General features: G+C 40.9%; 2 protein-coding genes across 3 annotated transcripts; both read right to left on the bottom strand.

Moving 5' to 3' along the window:
* Nucleotides 1–516: 516 nt before the first annotated feature.
* Nucleotides 517–6,073, bottom strand: LOC125899199 (retinol dehydrogenase 7-like). Its single transcript, XM_049593279.1, has 6 exons — nucleotides 5,915–6,073; nucleotides 5,217–5,255; nucleotides 3,112–3,426; nucleotides 2,077–2,335; nucleotides 1,611–1,774; nucleotides 517–880 (listed from the first exon to the last, which is right to left on the bottom strand). Exons 2-6 carry the CDS (start codon nucleotides 5,239–5,241, stop codon nucleotides 657–659), a joined length of 987 nt encoding a protein of 328 aa, XP_049449236.1. The 5' UTR covers nucleotides 5,242–5,255; nucleotides 5,915–6,073; the 3' UTR covers nucleotides 517–656.
* Nucleotides 6,074–7,842: 1,769 nt separating this feature from the next.
* LOC125899196 (retinol dehydrogenase 7-like) lies at nucleotides 7,843–12,770 on the bottom strand. Of its 2 annotated transcripts, none has more exons than XM_049593275.1 (6): nucleotides 11,344–12,770; nucleotides 10,723–10,758; nucleotides 9,439–9,769; nucleotides 8,572–8,833; nucleotides 8,290–8,453; nucleotides 7,843–8,202 (listed from the first exon to the last, which is right to left on the bottom strand). In XM_049593275.1, exons 1-6 carry the CDS (start codon nucleotides 11,344–11,346, stop codon nucleotides 7,970–7,972), a joined length of 1,029 nt encoding a protein of 342 aa, XP_049449232.1. In that variant the 5' UTR covers nucleotides 11,347–12,770; the 3' UTR covers nucleotides 7,843–7,969. The 2 variants fall into 2 exon arrangements, with proteins under 2 accessions (XP_049449232.1, XP_049449233.1); XM_049593276.1 differs by having other exon boundaries at nucleotides 8,572–8,830.
* Nucleotides 12,771–13,992: the final 1,222 nt, after the last annotated feature.

Raw genomic sequence — 13,992 nt, 5'->3', positions numbered from 1 at the left:
ACCTGAGTAGGTAGAGGACTTTCTGAACACTGCTGAATCCCAGTCTACACCTCAACCTGCTGGCTTTGTGCCTGCTGGTTCTCAGCTTGCACCCAGGACTGCCTTGGGTTTGGGAGCCTGCAATCAGCCTGTCCCAAGGCGGCTTCACCGTTGCTCTCCTTTTCTGGTGCAGCTTTCCCAATACAATTCCTATACTGGTGCAGAATGCTTGATACCATCTTTCTTGTCCTGGAGTGGCTTCCCCGACACCTTTCTGTCCTGGTGTGGCTTCCCCTATGCCTTCCTGTCCTGATTCTGTATTCACTGAACTCCATGACACTAACTGGAGCAGCTGAGGGGCCATCCTGATGTCTTGTTGTCACCCTTTGATGGGACTCAAACGCTGCTGTGCTGTGAAATCTCCACAAGGGGGCGTGGTCCCCATGGCTCCTGATATCTATTTCGATAAGGTCTTATAATCAATAATGCAGGCGTGATGGTGTCTGGAGTCAAAGACATAATGAAGAGCCAAACGTGTTTCATGATAAAGAATATGTTTATATGATGTAACCCGGTAATCCTTCATGTACAAACATTTATTGCAGTAAAAGTAACAGACACACTAGTGATCTTCAAGTTCGCCCGAATTCTTCCTCAAACAACTAATCTGAAAGAAACTACAGTCCAGATATTTTTAGTTTGGGGCAATTTTGACGCAAGAGTCTATCCACGATGAAGGTCGGCATGTACGTCAAAGGCAGCCAGAAAAATTTTGCGTCCCATCCAGCAGAGTAGCGAGTACGAGGATGAACCGCAGAGACGGCGTGCTCCATGCAGTTGACCACCTTCATCAGGTTGCCGTCCGTCAACATCCTAAACCTCTGGTCCAACATGTCAAGAGCTGAAAGAGAAGCATTTCACACATGTGAATGTTTGTATACAGGTCTGTAATCTTTTATTATAATTCATAATAGTTCATAATGATTTCCTAGGAAGTTTTTTGGAAAGAGCTGTGTCATTTGGCACTAATTATAGGGAAAATGCAGACAAGGTTCAGTTGGTACAAATCACAATCACAATAAACACTACAGGTCTACAGGTAGCCATTCAATTTAACATACATTCACAAACACACAAATCTGCCCACCGTGCGTATACATGTTTTCTACTCCAACCAGTTTTTAGTGAAATGAAATTATAATTATTTCTATTATTGACATATTAGTGAAGGAGGCCCAATGTGTCTTTTCCTTCAAATCAGTACCAAATTATTTACAGTTCTTTCCAGGTAACCTTCAAAATATGACTTAAAATAAATAAGGAAAATAAAGGCACCACAGATAAAGCATTGCCTAACATTGTTATCATTGAAAGAACTCAAGAAAATGTTTAAACATATAGTTTTAGAAATCTGAACCTTTTCAATTTTATCTTTACAGAACAGAACCACAGTCTATTATAAACTACTGCAGAGTGTCTGAAAATTCAATGACTTGAATCATGGGTCATTTTTGGAGAGATGGGCACCATATAACAAAATCATCTCCTCAGAGAATTGTTTAGTCGTACGTTGAGCTATGGCAATAAAAAAAAAAGTCTACTATCTATAACAAAAAGGTGGAGTCACTTACATTCTGCCAAGAAATCTTGTCCATAGTCATCCTTCACATCCTGAGGTAATCTGTCCCAGAGCTTCTTCACGTTGTCTTTCATGATCACTGTATCAGTCACATTTGTTTTGAAGAAGCCTGGCTCAATGCATGCCACCTTGATTCCAAACGGTGCCATGTTCAAACTGAAACACAAAGGAGGTTTGCTGTAAGTCAAGACAACATTTGTGAGAATCAAGGGCCGGATCGTGGTCCCTTAAGGCCCCTCACATTGTAAGCACTGAGGGGTCTGGGGGGCTCTAGTGATTAGCTCATGCTACAAGCACCCAGGGGCCTAATGGTCAGCTTGAGGGCTCTGGCGTTCAACTTCCCTCAGAGGTCTTGGGCCCCCCTGGCAGTCCGAAGCCCCCGCGCACTGGCCCCACTGGACCGGTCCATAATCAAGCCATGATGTGTATACATGTAAATGTGTTGCGTCTTCTCTCACCGCAGACTGTCGTTGAAGGACTCCACGCCATACTTGGACACACAGTAAGGTCCACCGAATGGGGTGATTCGCCCAAACACGCTGGCGACATTCACCACTCTGCCTCTGGCCATCTTGATGAGAGGGAGGACGCTCAGTGTTACATCGATTACACCGAACAGATTGACAGCAAGCATGGCCTTGTAGTCGTCTACAATGAGCCAGTCAGTGGGGCCAGACGGATGAGCAACTCCTGCATTATTTACCACGGCCCACAGACCTGGAGCAACACAAGATAATAAACACAGGGAGGCAAGTGTTAATACCCACAGGGCACAACATTTTACACCACCCAGTAGTGGAATCACTGCTCCGGGGTATATGTTACCATTTACGTTAATTCCTAAAACTTTTGTGAGAGGGTTACTTTGACACTACAGGAAATATGGTTTCTTGCTCTTTCTTGCCAAATTAGATGAGAATAAAAATACATACCATTCTCACATATCTATGTATAAACCTACAGCTCTTTTGAAAGGTAGCAAAATCCAATATGAAGTCCCTATACCTAGCAAAGAAATAGTCCAGTGTTAAGTTGTCAGCGATTGCCTAAAGCTGTTGGTGGCTGCGCTTCAGTTTTTGCACTGATTTAACACACGAGATATAGTGTGTTAATTTGTTAGCTTTACAGGTGCTGGTAGGTAGATTTAGTCGCTTTTGAAAAGAGCTAGGTTAGCTGTTCCCCCTTGTTCCCAGTCTTTATGCTATGCTAAGCCAAACTGGTGCTGGCTGTAGCTTCGTATTGCTCAGACAGACATGAAAGTGGCATCTTCTAATCTAATTCTCAGCAAGAAAGCAAATGTGTAATTCTAAAAATGTTGAACTATTCCTTTAAAGTTGAGGCATTGTATTTAAAATACATGATCAGTACAAGCAAGTTTCAATTAACAACACATGAACATTATTGTTTAACCTGAAATCCTCCAAATCTAGTGAGCTAAACTTTACTGTTAATGTCATGTGACCCCATAAAAGGAGCCCCTAAAAGCCACTCACCCTTCTGTCCAACCAGAGTCTTGATGACAGCGGCTGCTTTGCAGACACTCTCTGAGTCGGTGACATCCAGATGAACAGTTGTCAGTCTGTCGGAAGCGACCTTCTTCAGCTCATCCTCACCCTTCTCAGTGTAACAAGCTGCAATCACACTAAAGCCCAGCTTGTCCAGGTGTGTCGCCAGGAGATTACCAAACCCAGAGTCACAGCCAGTGATGTAGACGTATTTATCTTGCTTGTTGGGCACTCTTTTTCTGTCCTTGTACCAGCGATAGATGAGCCAGGAGGCCACCACTCCGGGGATCCAGTACATTATTTCTATGGCAAAGAGAAATCAACTGCATTATACTGATGAGAGATAAATGGTTTCCTTAAAACCAGACAGCGTTTCAAATAATGAGGTGATCCTATGTAAAAGTAATCCTTGAGAGCAAAACCTCAGGCTTCAGATCATTCTGAGTACTCTGTTTCCAGTGATTTTTCTACTTTCAAGACAAGCTGACGTCAGCTCGTGACAGATTTCTTTATATGGTCATCTGCTCCAGGCACACTACAATAAGTGTTCACATTACATACACGGCTACATGTAGCTACATGCTACATTTTTGGATTGTATTCCTGCTGGAATGTCCAGTTGTGTAGATTTTTGTTCAGAATCCTTTATTGGTAAAACTCACGCAAAGTGTATGCACTCAGGCTAAAAACACGATCATTTACAATGTGCAGGTATGTGAGTGTGGGTAGTGCATTCGGGTCTGTAATCCTCCCTTGGGCTGCTAAGTTACATGGATCTATGTTTTGTGTTGTGATCAGTTTGTTTGCAGGTAACCATTCCTCACAAGATGACGCCAACGTCCCAGAACTTAACATGGCATGACTTCACATTCCCTTTGCTCCATTACAGTTATTCCTGAAAGTACACTTGCAGCTGGGGAATGTTATCTAGGTTTCATATTTCTATATTCTATTGTCCAAATACTGTTTGATTACTTGCTGCTGTAACAAAAGAATTCCCCAGTTTGTGATCAATACAGTACTATCTATCTATCTATCTATCTATCTAGAAAGTGCTGCTTTACTCTGTCACAGTCATTCAGCAGAGATGCAGAGAGCGCAGATACAGAAGAACCAGAAACACTGTAAGTATTGCAGCTGGAACAGTTTGCCAAAAAGTGGTTCTGTAACATTCAAGCATGTTAAAATGTTCTAGCAGAGACCTTGCGTACAACTACATATGAAAATGAGCATAATAGGACCCTTTAAAATAAGAAATAACACTGGCTAACACTGGCTCCAAATGAAATATTTCCAAAAAGAAAATTTGAGATGGTTGCGACACACAGATACTCATCCTTATTATATTTGCATTTATTTGGAGCTCAGTTGGACCTCCTGTACTGTGAAGCATTTTTGCACTTCTATTTAGTCTCTTTGCTGGAGCTTTTGATCATAACACACAATCATTTTCAGAAGACGCATTTTGCCTACTTGTTACACAATCTGAGACTAAGATTTTAATCTACATTTTTAAGATGACATGGATGAGAAGTCCTCAAAGCATTTAAAATGTAAGTGTAAACATCTTAAATTCTCAACAACAGGGTAGACTGCATCAGCTGATGAAGACTGTTTGATATGTTTAAAAGCTCCAAAACAGCAATGAAGTAAAACTGTAATGTCAGCTTCTGTTCAAGTCAGGGGCATTCAGGTCAAAATGTACCGTCAACTCATATTGTATCAGACAGTCCGAGGCCTTTATTAGTCCCACAGTACTTTTTGATAAATCCCCATCCTCAGCAATCACTTCATTTCCTACTTATTATCTACAAACTCACAACATTTTATGACCTCATCCTTTTAAACATCATAGTAACACTGAGTTCTGCTGAGTAAAGTCTGAACATGAGACTGACATGTAGCAAAACCTGTTTGTCCCTGTGGGTGGATTTAAATACCTTTATGAATGGCTCTTAGTATGATTCATGGAGGCACATTTTAATGGGATGAGTCCCTTGTACTACTCCCTGTCAAGGTGATGCCTCATGAATCTAATAACATGTTGAATTTTAATCTTAAAATAATGCAATATAAGAAATCGTGGCCATTACCTTTTCGCAGGGCCCAAACTGGCATCCTCAGATGGCTTGCTGTCAGTCCAAAACCCCCAAATAATATTCATTTCATAGAAGACAAGAAAAATAAAATTTAAAAAAATTAACATTTGAAAAGCTGAAACCATGAATCTTTACCTATAAAAATTAAAATTGTTGCAGAGTAATTATCTGTTGATCAACTATTCAGTCAATTGACTTATCTATGAGCTCTATGATAATTAACACATATAAAAATAAAAGGCAGTGGCAAGACTTTACTGTCATTTTACAAATCAGCCAGATGAACTTACACTGAATATTGAATGTACTGGATACTAAGGCTGCAACGAACCGATCGATTAATCAAATTATTTTCTGAATTAATTCAAGAACCATTTGATCGATTAAAAAAAAAAAAAAAAAAAATTATTTTATTTTCCCCCTACAGTCAATATCTCAAGGATATTTAGTTTACTGTCATGTTACAAGACAAAGGAAAGCAGCAAATCCTCAGTATTTAATAGCTGGAAGTATGATCGATATTTCAGCTTTAAGAGTTACCAAAAACGATCAAAAATAGTTCAGTGGCGACTTAACTCATTTAAAAACCATAGCCTGAATACGCCGCATTTCACTACGAGAACTGAGACTCAGAGGACTGCCAGGTTTAACTTGTTCAACATCCCAAGTTCACAAATAAAGGAGAAACTTACGTGTGTGTTTTCAGCGGTGAATGAATGAATCAGTGTCGCACTGCGGAGCGACAGGACATCAGCCTTCAACAGACACACAGAAGTGGTGGAGATATGATTCAAAGTACCTGTTTTACCTTTTCTTTTTCATTTGGTGTTATATTTACTGTAACTTCCGGGAAGCTCAGCTGTTCTCCACTGAGCTCTTTTACACAAGAGCGACATCTGCTGGAGACTCTGTGATAATGCAGGCTAGATAGATGGAGCATACATTCATGGGTTTCTTCTGTAGCAGGCAAAGAAACAAAATAACATAATATATAACAACATAAAATGAGGCACAATAAGGTGAGGTTACGAAATTATTATGTTCATCAATCCAATTCATATCCACTGTCTCCAATTCAGACATTTATCCAGTTTTATCCATGTAAGTCCATATTATATTCAAGTCCAAGTGATTCCAATGGTTCCTTCCACTTCTGCAGAAATAGACGAGACTCTCCATTGATATAACGTCCTATTTTTTCCAGAGTCACAACCTCAGAGACCAAGGATTTCCACATAGAAACGGAGGGAGGGTTGCCCCTGACCCTTTTGCTTTTTGAAGAGAGTCAGGGTCATGTCCAAGCAGACATAAAAGTGGATTTGCTGTACTGATGTTTGCAGATAATGCCCTCCAGAAGCTGAATTTGTTACATTCCCACAAGCAATGCAACCAAGTGCCTACATGAGTTTTACATTTGGGACAATTTGGTGAAATCCCAGCTGTAAACATACTATAAATGTGCGGTGATATATTGATGTTATATAGTACATTGCATTGTAAATCTTTATATCTATTGCAGATTGAGATTCTAGAAGGCAAGCGCAGGATCTCTTCCCACACATCATTACCTGTAACATATTTGAGCAATGTGTACCAAGATGTCTTTAACCATGTCCAAGTTCAAATTTGATATCTCTGAATTAAATTAAGAGATAAAGTGCTTTTGCCCCCTTGTGATCCAGAACTTCTCTAGCAGGTGAAAGTCATTTGAAAATTCCAGCGACTTGTCTTTCTGATACACATAATGTCGGAGCTCTGAATATGCAAATACTCACATTCAGGCAGTATATAACATAGATGAACAGATATAAGCATAGAAACATCTTTTGCAGAGCATTATGATGTTACAGTGAAGCTGACCTTTGACCTATTGGGTATAAGATGTCATCACTTCATCATTATATCCTGTCAAACATTTGTGTGAAATGTTGTCAGCATATACATTTTTGAATTATGGGCAAAAACAAGGTTTGTGAGGTCACAGCGACCTTGACCTTTGAGCTTTGACCACCAAATTGTAACTATTGTTTATTGTTGAGTCCAAGCGGATGTTTGTGCCAAATTTGAGGAAACTCCCTCAGGATCCTCTTGAGATATTGCATTCATGAGAATGAGATAGTTGCAAGTTCACAGTGACTTTTGACTATTAAAATCTAATCATTTTATCGTTGAGACCAAGTGAACATTTGTGCCGAATTTGAAAAAAAAAAAAAAAAATCCCTCAAGATGTTCTTGAAATATCAGGTCAACAAAACTGAGACCTTTGACCTATGACCACCGAAATGTAATCAGTTCATCGTTGAGTCAAGTGGACATTTGTACCAATTTGAAGAAATTCTTTCAAGGCATTTATGAGCTATTGCATTCACAAGAATGGGATGGATGAACGGACAGACCGACAGACGGACTGACAACGTGATAACCTAATGCCTCCGGCCAAGGCTATTGCTGGCGTTGAGGCATAAAAATGGAAAAAAGAATTTGATAGAAATGTTAGCAGATAGAGACTGTCATTTTATAAACACAGTGAATAAACTCTCAGTTTTACAGAATGATTTATTTTGCACCATAATGAGGACAATTGGAAACTGTTTCTGTGACCGTTGACCACATGCCCATATGGTTTAAATTGCTGCTTAGATGTGAATAAATACATTTTATATTTTGTAGCATAATCTAGACACTTTTTTGACCTTGTTGTCACAATATTTTAGTTTTATCACTTTCAGAAATGTCTCTTGTGCTGTTTAGCTTAGCTGATGTCTTTCAGCCTTAGGTGAAGGAAGAAGCGCACTGATAACAAAGTCTGACACAAATGAAGGGAAGTAGGACAGAGGAATCCAAAAAAACTTGGCATCCCAGCCTGCACTGTAACGTGTGCGTGGGAAGCGAGCTGTCAGCGCGTGCTCCATACACCTGGTCACCTTGGAGAGATCTGGACTGCACAGGATGCCCAAGGAGAAGTCCTGAGTTTTCAGATCTGACAGGAAGAACAGAGCAGAGGAGTCATTCAGAATATTTATATATGACACTAGTGCTGAGTGTGATCAACTGTACTTCCACTCACAGTCATCCAAGAATGTGTGTCCATAGGAGTCTTTGACATCTTGAGGGAGGCGGGTCCACAGTCTCCTCAGGTCAGCTTCAACAACATCCGGCCTGCTTGCACCTGTCTTGAAGAAACCAGGCTCGATAATACTCACTTTGATACCAAAGGGCCGCATGTCCCTCCTGGGCACAAGAAGCAAAGCATTATGTTTCCTTGGTGCAGCTGGACAGCTTTTTATTAAGTATTGTACTTTTAAAAAAGTATGAGGTATTTCCATTTCATACTACTTCTTCCGAATACCTGAGGCCGTCAGAGAAGGCTTCCACTCCCCATTTGGACAGGCAGTATCCTCCACCAGTGAGAGTAACTCTGCCCATAACACTGGCCACATTGACCACCCTGCCCCGGGCCTTTTTCAGCAGGGGCAGAAACTGGAGCGTCACATCAATGAGGCCGATCAGATTCACATCCAGAACCTTAGAGAAATCTTCCAACTGCATCCATTCTGTTGGACCCATGGGTATGGACCTGCCGGCATTGTTCACCAGACCCCACAGACCTGCTGAGAAAGGAGGCAGGAACATTACCAGCGCATATCAACCTCTGATCTTTATCTCTTTTTCACTGATTCTCAACTCATGTACTTGAAAAAAGGCTCAATCTGAACAGCTATGTCCTTTTGGATATGGCTGATTTTCCCCAGAGGTAATGATGGTGGAACTGTACTTTTCTAATCAGTGTTAAAATGCCAAAATACCATACAGTACTATGGAGAGTGGTACTGTATATAGTTAATACTGTATAATGTTTGAGAGTTATGTTTACTACTGAATTCCACACAAACAGACCAGGCATGTTCACTTAGTCAAATAAAGGTTTTAAAGTGTCCAAAAAGTTTACACTCAGTCAGGAAAAACTTTTGTTATGAATCTACTTTAGATTTATGTTTGGAGAAAATGTAATGTGTCCCTGACTTTACAAAATGCAGACTATATGAGGTAAGTATTTCCTCTCTCCTCTTTAAAATCAGAGGGCATGTTAAACATATCAGTAGAAGGATGATGAGTTGATGATGGGATGGTCCAGGTTGCCTTTATCTCTCCCAGTGCCTCACTCTGACTGGCACCCTATCAGTATGTACCCCCTGCTGCTGTCCGCCTGGCTCACCTCGCTCTCCGACCTCTTTGCTCACAAACTCCACCGCCCTCCTGATGCTCCCGCTGTCTGTAACATCCAGCAGGAGAGTCTTCAGTCTGGGGGAGGCTGCTGCTGCCAAATCTGCTGCACCTTTCTCTGTGAGACATGCAGCTATGACGTGGAAGCCTTTTCCATCCAGCTGCCTGGCCAGCAGATTCCCAAAGCCGCTGTCACAGCCTGTGATGAACACATGCTTCTGGTTGGAGCCATCAACCTTGCAGGAATCTCTGATGTACCATCGGATGACAGTGAGAGTGGCCAGAAGTGAAGCACAGGTTAAGGCCATGTGTGACAGGATTACCTGAAACACACAGTCCACAGATATGACATCATGCCTCCTTTTAGCTGCAACCAGCAGCTTTATATGTTGCTCTGTCTGCTGGTCGGTCCATAAAACTATCTCCCCACCCTTTGGTAGCCACAGTTTTTTTGCCCTGGAAGGGTGAAATTTGACATTGAGGCTAAGTGTGTGTTTGTGTTCATGCCAGCTGGCTAAAAGGGGGTGTGGTAACGGAGATGGTCATGAGCCAAAGGACAGGGCAGGGTTACGTTCCTATGTGAGTGAATGAAGGTGAGGGACAATCGCCGGCCAAGGTGATATTCATGCTGAATATGGGCAGTGTCTGATTTGACAGTTGTATTTGTTAGTTAGCTTGCAATACCCACTGGTTAGACCAGTTAGACATGGCAACAAAAGGCAGTCAACCACACATCCTTCTTAGCTACTGGTTGAGTCTGTGAGTTTGTCTGTCAAAGTTCACCAAAATTGAACTCTTTACAATGTTAAGTTGCAAATTTGCTCTGCCACGGGAGGCAAATGTTTATTCACCCCTTTAGCCACACTGAATGGAAGTGAAGGGGAGGTAACTGTTCATGCCAGCTGGCAAAAAGGGGGCGAGGCAGTGGGAGTGGCCTATAACAAAAAGGTGCATACTTTCTGAACAGATTCACGTAACTTGACCAAACTTTGTGGAAATGTAAACACACACACACACACACACACACACACACACACACACACACACACACACACACACACACACTATAGCAACCACAGCTTTCTATCTATGAGGGTGAAAGTTGCTGTGGAGGTTATGTGTGGACTGCATAAGCATACGTGGTCGCAGCCACTGAGAATCCACACTTACTTCTCCTAAATATTCTACACACATTCTCTAAAGGTAAATAAAAACCGTAAAAAAGAAGTGAATGTTTACAAATAATGCAAAGAAAGAGAAATCTACTCACACTCACCTCTAATAAATATGTTGTGAGATTGTCAGCTGACACCTGTGTGGAGAAGCATGGAAGATTGATATTGAAATACCCAGTGTCTTTATGACCAAATAAAGATCAGCCTTCAAAATATTGGACTATGCAACAATAGTTAAAATTAGCTCCTCTGCAACCAATAGTAAAATTCTACTTACACATAAATGCATTCATAATAATAATAATCCAAGAATAGCCTACAACGTATAATAATATGAAACTTGTATGGTTGATTTCGTTGCACAGTAAGTACTTTTACTGTTGATGCTTTAAACATATTTTTAAGACATTTTTTGCATTGTGGTGTAAATCTAAACACCAAAAGAGGTTAAGTGCATGGGGTTTATTTTTGGTAAACTGATCCTTTAATGCAACAATTGTCACTCAACCACCAGATGGCATTAGATCTTATAAAGCTGATTTTTGTAAAAATAATAATAATAAAGTGTACAATAAGTCAACTAATATCATGTTTCTGTTCTTTGATTTTGAGTCAAATAAATAAAAAGGTATAAAGTTAATATACAGATTATATTTGGGTGCTCTAACTCTAAGTTGACTTATTATTTTGTGTAAAATGTAAAATAATAAATGTAAACATACCATGGCCACAGTTCTTTAGAGGATGTTGTCTTGTTTAGTTCAGTATGTGCATAGATTACTCCAGACGACAATGTGCCACAACTCAGAGTATTAATTCAATATACACATGCAGGTTGGCTGTCTTGCAGGAAGCTGAACTTGACACACACACACTACTGCACTAACTTTGTCTGTCTGCATGTGCTATGGACCAATTACAGTCAAGCACTGTTGTGCATCCAATAGGGACATTTGTTGTCATATCATAGGTAAGGTGTGGCAAGTTTATTTACATAGCACATTTCAACAACAAGGCCATTCCAAGTGCTCTACTTGAAATATCATAAACAGACCAAGTGCAAAAGAAACACATATAAAAGGACATTGAATTCTGTGGAAAACAGCCATTAAAGAGCCAAGAGAATAGAAAATAAAAACAAGCTTAAATAGGACAGGTTTAAAATACAAGAATAAAAGTTACTGTGCAGTTTGAGAAATTGATTATTATTTGATTTAATAAAAGGCAGTGACAGTCGTCAGATTTGATTGAAAAGAACTGATTTTGATACACAGAAAGCTTGTGTAAGGCTGTATTCACACCAAATCAGGTGTTGCGGTAATTAGCTGCAGGGTTGTACAACAGTGTACGAGTGCCATTAGATGTTCCATTTGCAGAGGAGTGGAGGGTAGAATCTCCCCATCTCAGTGACGTATTTGTCTTCGATAAGTTTGCTGATGTTGTCTTAAAAGCTGTCTAGAATTCCTTTTGATTGTCATTACTGTATCTTTTCCACCATAGAAGACAAGTGTACATACTCACAAGCAAATGGAGTGCTCTCCTTTGCTGGGTAGTACACTCAAGCTGTAAACACGTACTTTATTTCTTTTACCAAATTATACTTATAATGCATGTATTCAGGAAAACATCTCTGCACGCAGTGAGGTTGAGATGATGATGTTCTCATTCTTGAATATGATGTCATTTATCTGTGAAAGTTCACCCCCACTATTCTGCTATGCTCTGAGGGCACATGCTCCTCTCCTCAGGCCATACTTCTTTGATTGTTTTCCTCAGTAGCATGAGCTCTGTGTCTCTTTTCAATCTCTGCTCTGATCTCTTTCAGCTTAGTGTCCCTGACAGGTGAGCTGCTGTATACAGTATCTACCTGCATGTCCATGCCTTGTGTGAGGCTGTTACTCTGATCAGACAGTAACTATCTGGAGAGAATATCTGCAGCAGGAATGTTCTTGGCTGGCCTGTGGATGATAGTGAAATTGTACCTCTGTAGCTGAAGTATCTTTCTCTGGATCTCTGGAGTCAATCTATAACATCTCAAGTGGCTTGTGGTCATTACAGTGACTCAACAGTGATATAGCAAGTGTAAATGTTTGCAGCCAAAAAATTTTTTTAAATCTGAGCACAGTCGATTTCACTGTCAGTTAGCGATTTAGATGCATGGCTGATAAGCTCTTGCAGTAGGGCTGCAACTAGTCCATACTTGGATACTTCACCTTGTAGCCTTAGCTCTTTGCTAGGTTCAAAATATGTAGGGACTGGACATGGCTCTAGTGTGATTAGCTCTGTCATTTTTCTGACTGCTTCATCATGTTGTACATCCCATTTGAATTTACTGGACAATTTTGACAGGTGATGCATGAGTGCATTGATTTCCAAAAACATAGTGGCAAACTTTAAGTAGTTACAATGCCAAGGATGTGTCCATCTCACCTTCGTCTTTGGGTTGCCCCATGTCTCTCACAGCTACAGTCTTGGCTGGATCGGGCTTGATTCTGTCTTTAGTTACCGTTCCCAAAGTAGCTGACCACAGTGGGACAGATTGTGCTGCTCTCTGGGTTGAACTTAACTCATCGCTCTCTGGAGCGCTACAGCATGGCACGGAGGTTGTTTCTGCTGTAGATGAGGGCATCGTTGACTGTCATTGTGACTCCCTGTCACAGTGATGCGGTGTCACTTCCTAAGTCTCATCAACGGAAACTTGTATTAGACAGATTTCAGCCCAAAAGGCATATGGAGCCTGACCTGACATCCATGATGCTTTGTTGGAGGCTCCAACCAACTCGACTGTGATCATCAAGAGTAGGTAAAGCGTATTGCAGTTGTTTGACAATCTTCTTCAAATCTTTGGGGTCAAGACACACTCTCATGTTGTCTGTGTGTCTTTTCTGCTGCTATCTTTGAACTGACTCATACAGTTGGTTCAGTGACTGTAGCTCATCTTTCAGGCAGTTACACAGAGCGAGGGGAACACACCTCAGCAGGTGTACCCAAGGTACTATGTTGGGGTCTATATGAGTTGTGCACTCACTAGGAAACAGTCCTATTCCTATTTGGAGGAATTTGCACATCTGCAAAGGCCTGCTCCGTACCATTAATGTCAACTTGTCAATGTCCAAGTTGTCTGTAGTCTGACTCATTTTGATTCAATGTGTGTACTCCTTTTCCTCGCTAGGAAGAATACACCTTTGCAAAGTGGCTCAACTTGTTGCATATCTTGTACTGTTTTCCTTTAGCATTACCTTGCTTGAACTGCCACATTCTTTAGGGCGCTCCCTGTCTTCCTCTGTCTTGAAGAGGTTATCTGGGATTCTTTCTGCCCTGTCTTGGCAGGTTTTCCTAGCTGCATTCTTTGATGGCTGCCAACTGATTGC

Source organism: Epinephelus fuscoguttatus, linkage group LG13 (assembly GCF_011397635.1).
Source record: "Epinephelus fuscoguttatus linkage group LG13, E.fuscoguttatus.final_Chr_v1".
Taxonomy (NCBI): domain Eukaryota; kingdom Metazoa; phylum Chordata; class Actinopteri; order Perciformes; family Serranidae; genus Epinephelus; species Epinephelus fuscoguttatus.
Note: the sequence above shows the minus strand (reverse complement) of the source record. Positions and strands in the feature narration are given on the sequence as shown.